Raw genomic sequence first — 18,391 nt, forward strand, 5'->3', positions numbered from 1 at the left:
CCATTAAAGATGCATTGTTTACCACCAAATTGTTAGATCTGTACTGAGTAACTAATTCACAGATTTTATCACAACTGACACATACAGTATGTAAACTCCTGAATGATGCTTAACAGGTAGGTATAGCTACCTAACAATAGTCACCACAACTACAGCCACCATTCACTACCAGAGACAGCATTATACTAAATTGCCATGAAACACTGCATGAAAATTTCCACGGTTTTTCCCATTAAATTTACTTTCATGGATACTACACCCATGGAATCTCTGCAGTGCCATGAAATTGTCACCGATGTTCATATAGATAGGTATTACATGCATGGTCTATGAAAAATCCTTTTATCCCACTGAAGTCCTACATCAAAGTAAGAAAGTAGGAGGATATGGTATGTACAGTATAGTTAAACCTGGGAATGGAAGTTAAACCTCCTTAAATAGCTGATCTACACATTTAATTGGTTAAAAGGAAACATGAAGCCATATCATAATACTGGTATGCTGCAATCACAGTAGGGGCGGAGGAAGTAGTTGATGTGAGGGGGGGGCTGACCAGGGGTGGATCCAGACTTATGGTTAAAAAAATGAACTGAAGCACTACATTGTCTCTGGTTTCATAAGGTGAGACCAAAAAAAAGGTCACAACCAGCTGAAAATAGCTGCCCACCTCACCAGCTACGAATTTATACTGATAAACTACATAAAAATCCTCACATAGCTCACTACACACTGCTCTAATACTGTGATTGCTTTATTAGAGTGACTGCTCTATTAGAGTATCTCGATCTTGATCACGGTTTTCAGCCCCACTCCAAGAAGGATAATTTCGCGTGACATCATTCTGAGGGGGGCTTCAGCCCCCTAGCCCCCCCTTTCCACCGCCTATGAATCACAGTAAAACTGAAACCATACACAACTTTACTACCCTCATTGTAGTTTTTTTATGAAGTAAAATACTTCATAGAATGTGGGATATATAGAAGACATGTCATAACTAACACATTATCAATTGTCACTATGTTTATAAAGTAAAGTGCTTCATCAACGCATGAGATAAAAGCCTACTCATAGGATATCTGATATCAGCACCTTGGCCTCCACTTCGCCTTTGGCCTCCGGTTGATCAGAATGATATCCTGCTCGTAGTGGCTTTAACTACAACATAGCACCCCTTGTAACTGTTTTGCATGGGTGTGATATCACTTTTCATGGCAAAGACATAGACATTCCATGCTACTTCAGTTTCTGGTAGTGATTACAATTGTTCAGATCATACATGCATTAAGTATTTTTTGACTACATTTTTCACAACACTCTTAGTCTCATACTGACTAGCTGTACAGGTATTGCTAACTTCACCACTATAGCTACTATGACGTGATGATCTCATCATTCAAATAAATGATGTACCGGTAGTTTTTTTTATTACACAGCCATGCAACATAGCTGGTTACATTGCGTAGATGCTGAAGGTGACTACTCTAATATAATGATCAACTGCATTTGTGAAATACTGTTTCACCTCACCCTTTTTATTAAGGATTCCATGTTTCATGTGGGAACACTGTATCAACTAGTCTAGACTGAAGTGGTGCCATTGATTCAGAAGTTAATTTCAATACAGGTAAGCATTAATATCAAAACTGTACAGATTATTATACTTTATAGTGTACTTATTTACCATTATAAACATGAGGTGCATGCAAATGTCATATGTAATTACAACTTTATTGAAATCATTTTAGATATGAATCTGTTGTGACTGCATCAAACATTTTGGTACTAATACGTCTTGTTAATCTTCTAACAGACTGTTTTACATCATCGTACTGCAAAACTAGTGGTAAGTTTGACAAGTTGAGAATTGCATATGCTACATTGTATGTTGCTGTCAAGTATGGATAAGAGAGTGCTTCTGATTTTCTTCTGTCCTCTTCACAATCAAGACCTGTACGGATTCCTCCAAGGTTACATTGTATGTAGTTGGTTATGTGAAATATGATTGTCTCAAATGAGCCAACTTGAAAACTGGCACCAATCCACAGTAGTGCTAATACCACCAATAAGAAGAAGAATGTTGCAAATATCTTCACTTCAGGAATAGAGAAACATTTTTGCTTTGACATTCTGCTCTTCCTCTTGTAGTGCTACATAAAAAAACAGTATATAACTATACGTACGTAAAAGCATACATAGATTGCACAATTTTGATATTACTGTTGGCGGAGCCAATCAAAGCAGCTGGTGCATAAGAATGATGAAACATATCACTTGGGATTGAACTAGCTAAAGACATGTATATCATTTAAACAAATCACAGAATTAATGTTTCACCCGACAGCAAAACATTAGTTAAAACCACTAGGACTTCTAGAAACACCGATAGTTTAATACTCAGGTTTGAAGATGGATGATCCAGCCACAAAACAATATACGTACTCCAATGCAATATATATAGAGCTAAACTGTACAGCTAGATTTCCTATTATCATACAGTACAATAGTACTGTATAGTAGGGACCACAAAGGAGTAGGCATGGCCCACAAAATAACATCACCCAAAAACCAGCCTCAAGTTTCCCTGACAATGATGAAGCAATATTGGTTAGGTAAAATTAAGCCCAAACAAGCCTTCAGATCAACTCGAAAAGTTTTCAACAAGTTGCTGCAGAATTTTGAAGATAATTTATTTAACAGAATTTCTACTGACTGACTGCCTGACTGATGCCTTCAGACTCGATAACAGCTAAGGCTATGGGCTTGATTCTTTCACTGTTCGACATCGCTTCAGCCCGAGAGGTGCCTATTGGCATACCGCAGTACATACAATGCACTCTTCATGGACTTACCAGTGTCCTTCTTTGTATCACATTCATCTTTGCTGACTGAAAAAAGTGTCTAGCTATTTGGCGATAGCTCGTGATGGCTTCCCTTCATAACGGAAATTGTCCATATTTTTCATAGTGGCTGTTTTGATCGCAGAGGTGCTTTTCGAACAGCTCTAGATGTGAAATGCTGTGTAATGGGTTGAACCATAGCTGACAATGAAGCATAATGGATACTTCACTTTTCAGATGATAATTGATATAGCTGGGGCACGTGGCGCATTTCAGATGTAGTATGCATGGGACCAGTATATTTAGTTAACAAACAAGTACACCGAAAAATTTGCAATCTTCAACTAGAGTAGGGACCATAGCTCATCAATAAAAAGTACTGAAACAAGCTAGAGTAGTGCATGGTATTAAATCATAGTAAAATTTCAAGATACCATAATGGAAATGCACAGTAGGGATATAACACTTCTTATTGTTTTACTGCAATTTAATATCCCTGCACTACTCCAGCTTGTTTCAGTACTTTTTATCGATGTGTTATGGTCCCTACTCTAGTTGAAAATTCCAAGTTTTTCTCTATACTTGTGCAATAAGACTATCAATACTACATATGGTACACCTGTTTAGCCTTAGGCAGGTCCATGCATATATATTTGCAGATACACCATTATACACACACTGTATGAAAATACTCACTCCATGTATTCTTTGTAACACTAGCAGCATCATAATCAAACTAGCACAATTAATGACAACAGTTGGAAATATGATCCCATAAAAGTTCACATTAACACCAGCTCCACAAAACAGTGGAGGGAAGCTAATAATCTGATACTGTGAGGTTGCCAGAAAATATATATTTGGTGCTGTCACAATAATGATCACAGCCGCCACCTCGACAACATGAGTCAATCTACTGGTGAGTACCTTGTTAACTCGAGATGTCTTAAGTGGGTAGATTAGAGTCAAGTAAAGGTGTAGAATATAAACAAACCAAAACATACTGTACATGACTATAGTGATGATACCTATAAACGCTGCAAAACATAAAAGTGTAAGTAATACAGTACAGTAGTGCTCAAACTAACCTTGTATATCGCAATATGTTGTTGGGTTATCGATAGCATTAGAGAGGTATTTATCAGAACAAAGTGGATTCCACTCTCCCAGTGTAATGTTCGGCAAACTTATAAGAATTGCTATAGTGAATTAAATATGTTTCCAATAATGAAATGCAGCGTAACTACACAAATATACATGTACATATATACATAGTGCTATAGTTTGTGCTATCATTGTTGACAGGTGATCATTTTAAACATTGGCATTGATATTTGAAGCACCAAGATGAATAGATCATTCTGCAAACAGGTATCATGCATTAGTCCAAGTGTCAGCTCAATTGTATAGATACAGTATCAGCTATGCACATACAGATGCACACAACCCATATCACAAATACTTACACTGAACAGTGATCAAGATAGCATTGATCACCAATAGGACTTGAGGATACTTAAACCTACACAATAATATACCATGATCAAACACAGCACTGTACTTTAAGAACAAAACAATTTAGAACTGAACAAGTTATGAACGTGTTGTACAAAAACCAAAGGAATATCAGTGAGCGTATTTGAACCAAAGCAACGACCCTATTACACTATTATCCAGCACATTCTGTTACAGACACCACAATGACTGTATTTTGTCTAAATTGTATATTCTATTAGAGTGTATAAATGAATGGAATTTGAACTCAGGATCCAATGAGTTGAAGGGTTAAGAAAGCACTCTTCCATGCAGTTTAAAAGTAATGCACATACATACATAGCCCATATATAAATAATTCGCTTTTGTAAAATATCGTTTCTGAATGGAAAAAAATTATATAAAAATTTCTAATAATTCTTTTTTTTGCAAAAGATTCATACACTGTAACAGAGCAGTCATTCATTTAAATCATACAAAAACATTTTTACAAAAACAAAAACTTTATCATGAGTTTTTGCACAAAATTAAAGGGAATCATACGAATTTGAGTTATTACACAGTCATATGTGTTTTGCGAGACGTATGTATATGTGCTCTACCCTCGCTCCAGCCCAGCAGCAACCCCTAATTAAATGCCAATAACAAGTAAAAGACTCACAGACTTGTGCATTGCACACACAGCTTATTGGTTCAACAATATAATTTTTTGGCATTTATATATAGGCAGGGCCATACGCAGGAATTTTGAAAAAGGGTTTCCACTACAGCTATAAGTGACTGTTATAGAGTAGCTTATATTATCTGACTGCTCTATTAGAGTATCTTGATCTTTTCACCAAAATCATAATTCAGAACAATACTATAAGTGTTGCTATCACTTAGAAACTATTATTTAAAAGTTTAAAATAGCTATGTCCTGTTTCATGATAGATTCCAAATTCTGGAAATCTGAAGTTTCAATTTCTTAATGTTTCAAGTAGTGTGTAAAGTCCAAAGGGGTTTCCTGAAACCACCGGAAACCCCCCTCGGTATGCCTCTGAATTTAGCAGATTTTTTAAATGCACACGTACAACTGCAACTTTCAGAAGCATACTACAGTAAGAATTAAGCAAAACTTGCAAAAATTTTGATGTGATTCCTTCCAAATTTGTACTGTGTGAATACGCAGATCTCACTTACATATTCTTTCTGTTGTAAATAGCAGCTATCAAGACAATCATTCCCCCAATTACGTTTATTAGATGAGCAAAAGCAACATCAACAACCAATATAGTGGTAGCAATTTCTCCATGCTGAGAAAATGATTTACAAAGTGGTAAACAAACAGAATCACCATTGTCAAGATCAAATTGATCAGAACAATTCAGTTGGATGGTTTCTCCATAATCATCACAGTCAAATATTCCTTCAGTTCTATTTGAAACTTCTAATATTCTCCATTCTGAAGTGCAGTATGTTTGTCGTATCTCTTGACACACTATCTCCCCCACTAAAATTAGGTCATCACATTTGCTCAGAGCATCACAAAACAAGTCCTGTGTTTCTTGAATACAAAATGGAAATGTTGACTCACTCACTTTACGAAGAGTTGTGTAAGTGTTCATGACATCTCTTGTACAACTATTATTTGTTATTATTGAAGTGTTACACAATTCCAATAAATCATCCTGTAAAGTTATAATAACTAAAATTATTACGCATGTGCACTGATATAGTAACACCCTGCAAACAACAATGTGTGCATGCTGCAACTATACCTATACATTAACATTTGTACATGCATGCAGTGTCAGTGCATGCATGTATATACCACTTTTACACCTCAGATCTAAGGTACCACATGCACTGTGGATTTGAGTTTAACATGTTGGTTTAGTTTGGGCCATTCAGTGTTGTGAAGCAAAAAGAATTGAGTGAGTCAGCATTGCATAGTTCAGTTACTAAGCATCACTAGCTAAATAATCGTTTTCAAGTTGCAATGTGAGAATTGTTTTTAAAATTTAAACCTCGATTTAAACCAGGAGCACACCTGGTTTACTGAAATTGTTTAAAAGTGCATGCGTGTGTTCGTGCGTACCATGTTTGTTGATCCTGTGACGATTCCCCCCTGATGGCTTGTCAGCTGATGGCTTTAGACAAGAAACCAGGTGTCCGACCTATTGGCATTGGTGAAACAGTTAGACGTATTATTGCTAAAGTTGTTTTGTGTGTGATTGGTGAAGATGTTCAGTTTGCTGCTGGCTCTTTGCAACTGTGTGCAGGACAACCATCAGGAGGGGAAGCTGCTGTTCATGCTATGAGGGAAGCTTTTAATGATGATGATACTGAGGGCATGCTACTAATTGACGCTACTAATGCTTTCAACTCTGTTAACAGTGCCGTGGCTTTGTACAACATCCAGCGTCTCTGTCCATCATTTTCCACCATTCTAATAAATACTTACCGACACCCTGCTTGCCTCTTTGTTGATGGTGATGTTCTCTACTCTGAGGAAGGGACAACTCAAGGTGACCCGCTTGCAATGCCATTTTATGCTCTAGCCACTGTGTTTTTAATTCAGAAACTCACTGCACCTGTCACTCAGGTGTGGTATGCAGATGATGCTGCTGCCTGTGGTAAAATTTCTGCTCTTCGCATGCGGTGGGACCAAGTTTCCTCACTGGGTCCTAGCTTTGGTTACTTCCCTAATGCAAAGAAGACATGGCTTGTTACTAAGACTCAGTTTTGCTCTATTGGTAAGGAACTGTTTCATGACTCAGCTGTAAATGTTACATCTGATGGCAGACCTCACCTTGGTGCTCCAGTTAGCACCTCTGAGTATGTGGAAAGATTTACTTTTGATAAGATTAGCCAGTGGGTTTCTGAAGTTAATACACTCTCCTCCATTGCTATCTCCCAACCTCATGCTGCTTATACATGTTTTACTCATGGACTATTTAGCCGTTGGCTGTATGTAACACGTACAGTCCCTGATACATCTTCTAGTTTCCAGTCACTCGAGAAAGCCTTATTGACAAAATTTATTCCAGCCTTGACTGCCCTTGACCCTCCTGGTGCTCTTCAACGTTCACTCTTTGCCCTCCCAACTAGATTTGGTGGTCTAGGCATTGTTGCACCCGATTCTTTATCATCTATTGAGTTTTCTGCTTCAATGTATGTCACAGCACCCTTACGATCACTCATTTTATCACAGAATTTTGGCTATATTGCCGATACTTGTTGTAGTCTGTACTCCCGTAAGCTTGAAATTAAACAATCTAAGACTATCAATTTGTCCACTCTTTCTAAGGAACTGTTCTCTAAGCTTACTCCCACTCTTCAGAGGGCTGTTACTTTAGCACAGGAAAAGGGTGCTTCTAGCTGGCTTACTGCCCTACCTGTGCAGGAACATGGTTTCTCCCTACACAAGACTGCCTTTCAAGATGCCCTTGCTTTGAGGTATGGCTGGATGCCCTCTTGTACACCTTCCCACTCTGTGTGTGGTACCAACTTTTCTGTTGATCATGCCCTATCTTGTCCAAAGGGTTCAATACGCCACAACGAAGTGAGGGATATCCTAGCTGAATTATTATCTGAAGTGTGCCATGATGTGGAGGTTGAGCCTCATCTGCAGCCTCTAAGTGATGAAAGGTTTCAACAGAAGACTGCCAACACTCAGGATGGCGCACGCTTGGACATTGCCATGGTGGGGTGGTCGTTATGAAAAATGTAATACGGACGTCAGAGTTTTTAACCCACTTGCACCATCCAACAGTGAAACCACCCTTCAGTCATGTTACAGGAAACACGAGATAACAAAGAAGAGAGCTTATGAGTTACGAATCCGTGAAGTGGAACACAGTTCTTTTACCCCTCTAGTGTTCTCTGCTTCCGGAGGAATGGGACATGAAGCCAGTGTATTTTACAAGAGATTGGCGAGTTTATTGTCTGACAAATGGAATGACCCTTATGCCACAGTACTAGGATGGATTAGATGTAAATTTTCATTTTGTTTGCTGCGTTCAGCAATCCAGTGCATTAGAGGAGCGCGATCTTCGCAAGGTCATTACATCAAAAGTGCTCCTGTGGCCTTGGTGCAATCAGAGACTCAGTTTTTGATTTAATTGTTTAACTGTTTATTTGTATGTTCTAATCTTATTTTCTTTATATCTTCCAAAAAAAGTGCGTTCGTGCGTGCGTTCGTTCGTGAGTGCGTTCGTTCGTGCGTGCGTGCGTACCCATAGATAAACCTCAGAATCTATCTACCCATAGATACTTATACTAATCCCAGGTACTGCATGCACAGGTGAACTTTGCTCTGAGGTGGTTTCTTTTCGGCGGACTGAAATACGGGTGTGGCGATTTTCCTCAGACTTTGTAAATTACCTTCCCTTTGAGGTTTTCGTGTCAGGCGCTTAACAACTGAAAAACAGCTCGGGTGTAGGCCTCGTACACTACCAGGAATAGCCTATCGCTTCGATTTGAAAGGGGACGTATCCCTTTATACGCGCTATACGTACGCGAACGAAAATGAAGAGCAGCTTTGAAGCTTTGTCGAGAGAATTTGTGGGGAAAACACGATAGTCAAACTATAAATCAGTTTAGAAGATACTTCTGTGCGTAATATATGTTAGTAAAAGCGGTTACCGTGAGACTCCCGATTTCACTACCAAGCTCAAGGTCCGAGGATAGCCAGCCCCCACGCAAAAACCCAACATGATGTATGAGAGTCCCAATATTTAAGTATTTCAAAAATATTCCTGTATTTAAAATATATTTGTTAATACAATATAATTCGATTTTTACAGTGACGTTTTTTCCTCGAGTTTTTGCAAAGGAACACCTGAGAGAGTAGCTAGGAACTTCAGATGAGACACAGGTGTACTTTGCACTGTCAATTTGAAACGTTGTATAGAGCCGTGACCGTAATTGAACTCATGAACGGACCAAAACGAGAATAACCTATTTTGTACATGAATCGGGATTTGGGATTTCTAAATATTTAATGGATTTCTAATTGGATTTCTCAGATAGTGTACGAGACTCCCAAGACGTTGGCTACCCCTCGTCAAGGTCTCACAAGCAGTAGCTCTAAACTCACGGATTTTTAGTTAAGTCTACCAATTCTCATGGATCATCACCGTAAAACTCATGATTTCTTTCACTTTCAAGCTCAGGGCTCTCAGAATACCAGTTCTCAGGGGATTTCCCCAATTGCGTAATTGTAGTACAACTAAATAGAGGCAAAATTACGTGATTATAAAGGCGGGCATTGTGGCAAGGATTCGCCTTCGGCCTTCTATTTAATACCAATACATTGGAGAGTATTTGGAGCAAGATTTCAAGTTTATTTTAAGCAGTTAGAACTCTGATCAGACTACCAACCCTGAAGCGCTTGGTTTGCACATCACACACTCAGAGACCCCATACAAGAGCACCTGCTTTCCTGGGTTTGTAGCCTATACAAATGGTATGTACTATGTATGTATGTATTTGTTTGGAGTATTGTATTTGCTTTCAGGCTCGGATGAAATTGACACATCTCTAAGTCATTACGTGATATTATAAGTACCTAGTGGCTTATATCAAGAATGTTCCATAGTCCAGTCACGTGTTACAACTTCACAGCAATAAAAGAGTAACTGTTTCAACACAATGACTTCCAAGTAAGTACATTTAGCTGGTGAAATAAGACATGTGCACACATTTACTGCAGGTCTAGCTATTCCATGCATAGATTAGTGATGCACAACATGTTTTAAATGCTATATTGATGCCCATATGAAGATGGGCATGTGTATATTATGTGTTGCATGGTAAACGTGGCCTACCTGCCAATTGTATGCAGGGGCGGATCCAGGAATTTGCTAAGAGGGGGCACACAGGTAGAAGTTCGAAGCATGAGTTTTCTAGGGGGTCTGGGGGCATGCCCCCCTCCATGAAAATTTGAAAATGCAACGTTCTGATTTGAATTTAGTGATAATTTTGACTGAAATTTGTTGATAGTTCAAACACTGGAAGATACTGAGTTAATAACCAGAATTAGTGTAAAGGCCTAAACTGCTCCCTAAGGAAATTTTGAAAATTTAACATTCTGAGATTGAATTTAGTGGCAATTTTAACTGAAATTTGTTGATAGTTCAAACACTGGAAGATAATGAGTTACAGGGAGGGCTGAAGCCCCCCCCCTTAATATTTAGGCTTTACTTGATCAATATGCTGAGTATTATAATGAAATTTTGTCTTAGCATAATTATATGATCACTAATAATACAAATACTCATAAAACCACCTTATAAACATCTTTCCAAGGTATTATCAGTGGATTTATGCTAAAGTTTATGCAACAAGGACTCGGATCAGCATTGGACGCGTACAAGATTGAGATACTCTAATAGAGCAGTCAGCTAAGTACTCTAATAGAACATTCACTGGAAACGTGTAGTTGGTTCTGTTATAGAATTTTTCCAAATCTGCCTGCACCTATACATACAATGAAGTGCATTGGTCTGTTTAAAGGGCTTCATTCATCTACTTGTGTAGTTAATATGTATGGCAATACTTAATTCAGGTACACAATTTCCATTGAAAATGCTCTCAGATTCAATCTTGAAATTTCAAAAAAATTTTCCACTTTCAACATTCTTATTCTAACATGCACTGCACCTATTCAGTGTTGTGCAATTGTGAGAGGGGTGCATCATGTACTTGGTTGTCTGTACCTACCCAAACTTTTCCATTAGCAAAATGCTTCAGAGAGCCATACCTATAATCTAAAGGCAGTATATAAAATATCTAAAGGTATGAATTTTATGTGGAAATGTCTCCAAATTGCAGTATTTTAGCATCTATTTTTCAAAATTTTCCTGGGGGGGGGGGGGGGCATGTCCCCAGACCTCTCTAGTTCCAGCATGCTTTGCACACCTCTACCCAAGAGATTAGTTAGCCCCCCCCCCCCCCCCCCCCCCCCCCCTTTTATAAATCCTAGATCTGCCCCTGAGTTAAAACCAGAATTAGTGTAAAGGCCCAGGCTGCTCCCTAAGAAATTTTGAAAAATTAACATTCTGAGATTGAATTTGGCGACAATTTAACCAGAGAATCAGTTTGAACTGCTCCTTAATGAAATTTTGAAAACTTGACATTGTGAGATTGAATTTGGTAGCAATTTTGACTAAAATTTGTAAATGTTTATGAAAATTCAATGCTGGAAGCTACTGAGCTGTTAGTAGCTATAAAGTCTATAAAGAAATTTTGAAAATCTTGAGAATGATTTTGGCTAAAATTAAGTTGAAATTTTTAGAATTAGCATAAGGCGTATGAGCATCACAAAAACTTAAGATATAGATAATCTAATCAAAAACAGCCAAGCTGTAAAAAAAGGAGTGCGGCCCTTGAAAAAGCTATGGTGAAAAAAGGTGTGAAATCCAAAGTGGCAGCCAAGAAATGGCTGTGATGGTAGGTTAATGGTAAAAATTTTAATAATGACAATTCAGGTGAATTTGGTGCCACTTGGTCAATTGGTCAATTGGCATACTGCAATTTGGAGACATTTCCACATAAAATTCATAATATTTTCTGCCTGTAGATATTTTATATACTGTATGCCTTTAGATTATAGGTATGGCTCTCTGAAGCATATTGCTAATGGAAAAGTTTGGGTAGGTACAGACAACCAAGTACATGATGCACCCCTCTCACAATTGCACAGCACTGAATAGGTGCATGTTAATGTTGAAAGTGGAATATTTTGAAATTTAAACAATACAAGACTGAATCTGAGAGCATTTTCAATGGAAATTGTGTACCTGAATTAAGTATTGCCATACATATTAACTACACAAGTAGATGAATGAAGCCCTTTACAATGCACTTTATTGTATGTAAAAATTCCATAACAGAACCAACTACATGTTTCCAGTGAATGTTCTATTAGAGTAGTTAGCTGACTGCTCTATTAGAGTATCTCGATCTTGTACACCTCCAATACTGATCCAGGTCCTTGTTGCATAAACTTTAGCATAAATCTACTGATAATATCTTGGAAAGATGTTTATAAGGTGGTTTTATGAGTATTTGTATTATTAGTGATCATATAATTAGGCTAAGACAAAATTTCATTATAATCCTCAGCATATTGATCAAGTAAAGCCTAAATATGAAGGGGGGGGGGGGGGGCTTCAGCCCCCTAATCCACCCCTGGTATGGGCATGGGGCCAGCTGTTGCAACTTGCTGTGTCTGCCTATAATAATGTGCAGATACTGTAACAGTAGGCCATTCTGGATGCCAAGACAAAGTCTCAAGGTTATTCTGTTTCCTAGGTTGGCGGGCCTGGGTTTACTTAACAAGCGCTTCCTTAGCAGTGCATAGCAACGTAATTGAACGAATTACAAAAGTTTCATGAATTACAAAATACGAGAATTAGCTAGCAATATTATTACACAACCCAAAATTACCCTATTGGTTAAAACAATAAAATAGTAATACATAGTTGGTTAATTCATAGTAGTATACACTATCTATGATTCCAGATGAGTTAGCTAGCTGCATGGTGCCTGTGGTTTTTAGAAGTAGCACAACATCAACTTGTTTACACAGTACATTTCAACTGCATGAAAAGATGGTATCATGCCTCAAACATTCCCAACCTATATGTCTAAGTCTTTATTTTAGCACCTTAGGTTATTCATCCACAAAGTGGTTATGTGGTTTAAAATAGTATTACTACAACCAGTAAAACCCACTAAACCCACAATCGATGTTTGCAAACCCCTGTGTAAAAGTAATGTAGTGAATGTAGATCTGTCTTCCTTCACCTATTAGGTGTACATACCAGAGTGATATATATTACTTATACCATGGCCACTCAGGAGTTTCCTGATATATGCTTGCACCCTCAGGCTTGGGCATATATATCAGGCAAATCCCTCGTGGCCATGATACAACTATTAAATATGCATGCGTGTTGTGCATGTGTGTGCATACATACCATTGACATTAAAGAGTTATTTGCCATGTTACTATCTGGACTAGGTCTGATATAGAAGAACAGAATGGGCAATGTGAACAATCCAACTATAAAGCTGATCTCAAGTGCAACTGCCAATCTGTATAAGGCAACTCTCAGTCTGCTCTTAAGATGAAATCTTGAAGACGTAGCAGGCTTTTTATTTTCCTCAACAATTAGATCAATTGCATGGACATTAGTTGCAGCAACATTCTCACTAAAACTGTTTGTTTCACAATTGGAATTGTACACAACAAAAGTTTGTGTAACAGCATGATGGTTTATGAAGTTGATTGCAGTGAGACTGTCATTTTCAGCAATGGTACTTATAGTCAGTTTGACTTGCAACTGACCTTCACTATGCACCTCTGGATCAAGCTGGGCTGTATCCTCTAGTGTAGAACTGTAAACATATAGCACATGTAAACTAACTACCTTGTTATATTAGTCAATTATAATCATAGGGTATATTACTGCTGCAGGCTACTTGTTAGTGCTTTAAATTATATATGCTTCATGGATCTGCTATGTAACCTGATAAGCTAGTTTTCATGTTTATCCACTCCCATTATACCATGAATTGTGAGTTACATAGCTACCAAAGCTACAACCATTTGATGTATAATTTTGTTGATGATGATTGTACCTGGCAACATGTGCTATTTAAATTAGAAGTTACATAAACATCACAATAGTACAGTTATAATCCGTCTCAAGCCCACTCATTTATTAGGCATTTGACAAAAATCTAACTGGCAGTAATTTTTGGACTAAAGTCATTTATTAAGTTTTTAATATTTTTTGTAGCTACGGATACGTATGTTTAAACATAGAAAGTGGGATCCAAATAATAGATGCTATAAGTTGAGATTAAGACAAAAATGGCAAGAATGTAAAATTCCTATGACTACTTATACAATACTTAACTATAACATAACAATGAATAATATAAGAGGGGAGGTCTATCATGAATAAAGGTACAGTAACAAGGATGTAAAAAAATTTGCTTGACTGCAGTGAAGAAAAGCTAGGGTAATTATTGGATTGAGTTATGTACCTGGGATCTTGTGACATAGAGTTGAACTGTTATTGCAATAGGGAGTGCCAATAAGTGACAATTGTAACTTCTCACTACTGCACTACAAGGCAATGAATATATTGATAGCTTGCATTATGGCAAATCAAAGGAAGTTAATATCCCATTACTGTTAGCATGAACCTGAAACATAGTCCATTCTGACTAACACATTTAAAGGTATTTGTAACAGTGAAAGTTCTAATTTTTTTTGACACCTGCAGCTGTCTAATAAGGCCAAACACAACACTGAGATCCAAGCAGTGCAGTGTAAAAGGAAAACCTGCCGAATTTGCTAAGTAATGTATATACTTTGCAGTATTCCTCAAGAGAAATTGGTTACAGATGTCAATGCATTTACTTCAAATTTACTGTTAGTTCCTAGATTAGTTAAATATCAAATTTGTTCTGGATCATTTCGGTTTACTAATGATGTACCTTTGTGTAGCTAATGCTTTAGTGAAGCATAAGTAACCTAAAGGTGCTGAAGCAGTGATCCAAGTTGGCACTGTTGCTGAAAAATCAAGACACCACTGAGCCTGATGCATTCAACAGAGCAATGATTCAAGCTGTAACTGTCTCATACATGGCATTTGCACATTGCAAGTGAAAAGTTTAAGTTGAATGCAGATTCCTATGCTACAGGAGGATCCAGTCACTATTGGATCTGAGATGATATTCTGCATCCCACAGAGCTTTTGATTTCAAGAATTTCACTCCCTGTATCAATAGGCTTTATAGCCTTCTGACAGGTCATAGATGCACTTGCTTTTATAAGACAAAAGTGCTTTACATGCTAGGCATGCATTATAGACCTTGAGTAGTTTACAAAAGCATACTTGCTATAACTCATACATTTTCTAAATATTACATGACATCAAAATTGAATGCTGTTTTAAACATTATTGGTATTAAGAAAGGTGAGCCATGCAGTTGGTTGTCTTCTGGCACTTGTGTAACCTACATTGATTCTCTCCAAACTTTTAATCTGTGGTTCTTTAAGCATATTCACACACAAGGAACAATGTATTACATTACTGTTGTTGTTGTGTGAGATTTAGCACCTTTCAAAACACTCCAACATCATGCACTGTAGTTACTAATAAATTGAAACAGTACCACTGCATTCTCTTAGTGAGACTCATCCTATAGTATCAGATGAAGCAGCCAAAAAATTACACAGCAGTCACTGTATAAAGATCTGTTTCTGGTGAGAAAGGCACAACAACTTTCAAGCCAAGTATTTTGATTACAGTCAACTATAATATTATACATCTATCTCATTTATTGCCTCAGCATGTCCTTTTACTATTGATTAATTGTTAAGCCATAGAAAAGCAAATGTAAGTTGTTGAACAGAGCATGCCTTATCATGCATATAATGGCACATTTTAATGTTCTTATAATTGTATAGTCATTTCTTATACTATGCATCTTCCAAGTACAGGAATAGTGTTCTGTACACATATGCAGTTCACTGTACTAGCCCAACTGACCATGATGTTACAAAGTCAATAGTCTCACACAGCCATGCAGCTTCTTTTGTTAAGGGTCAGGAAGAAAAGGTCTAGTGAAATGAATTCCCATACAACATGACTATGACACTGAAAAGAAAAGTGATCTGGTTGCATGGAACTATGCAAATTAAAGCCATGAATATCCCAAGATATAGTACATGCCGGGGTGAATATGAACCTATAGTTTATCATGTTTGCATAGCTACATACACATGTACCTACGCATGGTCTGTAATTTCAGAGCAAAAATGTGACCTGGTCTGACAAAGGCTGTTTCCAGTAAGGCTTGACAACTCATAATTGACTTGTCAAGGCAGCCTAGCAGTTACAACTACTTACAACTGTTGCATAGCACAGTTGTGTGGTAAAGTTTCAAATAGATGCTAACTGTATGGCAGAAAAAGCTACGGCTTAACAAACTGGAAAGACCACAAAACTAGTTTTGTCAGACCGGGGGGGTCACAAATATATATATTTAAATGATAGTTATGTAGCTAAGTTTTATCTGAGGCTCAGCTGCATTCTTGTGATTACTGCAAGTCAATTAGAGTATTGTATTATTGTATTGTTATTTTCACTTTTCCCATGGTAAATTGTTGTGTACATTAACTGATAATAGCTGGTGAATGGTGCATGTTAATAGCCTCAAATGTTGCATTGGTACAATGTACACCACATTTACCACCAATTAAGTGATTTACTGGAAATTTTGGGGGCATGAACAGACTTTAATTATCACTACCGGCACAAAATGGTGTAGAGTATGTAAACTTCATTGCTAGTACTAAATGATGCATAACAAGTAAGCTACCTAGCAATAGTCACCGCAACTACAGCTACCATTCACAACCAGAGACAGCATACAAAACTGTCACAGAATATTCATAAAATTGTCCTATCTTTTCATGGATATACTTGTGGCCAGGTATACTTGTACCCAAGCAGTCGGCTGTGCAGTGGTATGAAAATACCATGAAAATCTGGTCTTCATATAGGCATTTCATGCACTATATGAAAGAATCCATGGTAGCTATATACCCCATGAAATGACTTTCATGCATGATACATTTTGTGGGGGTAATATTATTCATGGAAAAGAGACATAATAGACATTTCATGGCATACTACGTATACATGCATGGTTGCGATTTTTTGTAAAACTGCTCATGATCATGCTGATTCATGCACGTCAGTATAGTGAGTAGCTCGCCCAGAGTAGCTATACATACTTTTCACTGAACTATAGCTATTTTCATGACACTCACTGCTCGACTAGTTATACGCTGTTAAAAATAAAAAGAGTAACCACCACTCTGAAGAGTTCCCAGTGTAGGGAGGATTTAACACCCCATGGAGAGTAACCAACACTTTAAAGAGAATAAACATTACTCTGAAGAGTAAGTGACACCACCTTCAGAGCATGTGTTACTCCCCAGTTACTCCTTTAGAGTAATGGTTATTCTCCAGGGGTGTTAAATCCTCCCTACACTGGGAACTCCTTGAGAGTTGTGGTTACTCTTCATTTTAACAGTGTAGTTATAAACTTCAGTCACCACTGTAATTATGATCTCATTTGGCTGCCATACAACATCTAATTGTGGCCAGAATCATGAATTAGCTAGCTACTAAGAGCCAACTTAGAATTCAGGGTGATTCATTGGTTGACTCGTGAAACTTATCAGTGTAGCTATACTGAAGCACTGCAAAAACCATGACACATCTACTGTGTATAATTGTAGCTACTATACACATATGTCTGTATATATAGAAATGATATGGCCTGTGGTTGTGTGTCTGAAGTGTGCTGCCGGCAGCAGCCGAGGATTCTATAGTGACCCGCCACATTTACAGCGTTCACTTACTTTGATGACGTGTTGCCACTGACCTCGAGCGGCATGTTGGCTGCTGAGCTATCAGATGATCAGTGCGAAGTTGATGCGTCCGCAGCTCTCCGGCTCCCGGCTGATCAAGTTGAGTCTGTGTACGGCCGGTCCGCTTCTTCAGTTTCAACAGAACCTCGTAACTAGTTGTCTATAAAACTCGGGAGCATATACAGATAGATGATATAAATCAATCGAGTGGAATAGAGTGAACGGAATGAATAATTATAGTATACATGGCGCCGCCCGCACTTTCGCAAAAGTATGGCTTGCGTTGCACGCAGCCATACACAAGTTGCCAGTACCATAGATAGCATACGGCGCTTCGCGCCCTCTACAATCTATGCCAGTACCAGACCACTTCCCCCAGCACGGCGCGTAAGCAGGAGCCGTTCAAGGAAAAAAATTCCGGTGGCTTGGCCACGCAAGACTATACTATTAGTAGCTATAACCTTTTCAGGGGGTAGATGCAAAAGGTGATTATGATTATTATTATTATTACTGAGCAGTCAGCCCTGCTGGTGTGCTCAGATTTGTCCAAATACATGCACAATCAATATGATTGTAGGTTATTTATCTCATTGTTATATAGTTAGCCACT

At 37.9% G+C, this 18,391-nt stretch overlaps 1 protein-coding gene and 1 long non-coding RNA gene across 2 annotated transcripts; one reads left to right on the plus strand and one right to left on the minus strand.

Annotated features, from left to right (window-relative positions):
* Positions 1–1,604: 1,604 nt before the first annotated feature.
* Positions 1,605–17,971, minus strand: LOC136243525 (uncharacterized). The gene is made up of 7 exons (XM_066035037.1): positions 17,773–17,971; positions 13,301–13,721; positions 5,514–6,001; positions 4,304–4,359; positions 3,926–4,036; positions 3,534–3,874; positions 1,605–2,147 (listed from the first exon to the last, which is right to left on the minus strand). Exons 1-7 carry the CDS (start codon positions 17,805–17,807, stop codon positions 1,737–1,739), a joined length of 1,863 nt encoding a protein of 620 aa, XP_065891109.1. The 5' UTR covers positions 17,808–17,971; the 3' UTR covers positions 1,605–1,736.
* Positions 8,628–14,023, plus strand: LOC136243526 (uncharacterized). Its single transcript, XR_010694890.1, has 3 exons — positions 8,628–9,783; positions 9,835–9,979; positions 13,345–14,023. It is a non-coding gene; the product is annotated as an uncharacterized lncRNA (long non-coding RNA).
* Positions 17,972–18,391: the final 420 nt, after the last annotated feature.

This window comes from Dysidea avara, chromosome 13 (assembly GCF_963678975.1).
Source record: "Dysidea avara chromosome 13, odDysAvar1.4, whole genome shotgun sequence".
In the NCBI taxonomy this organism is placed as follows: Eukaryota; Metazoa; Porifera; class Demospongiae; order Dictyoceratida; family Dysideidae; genus Dysidea; species Dysidea avara.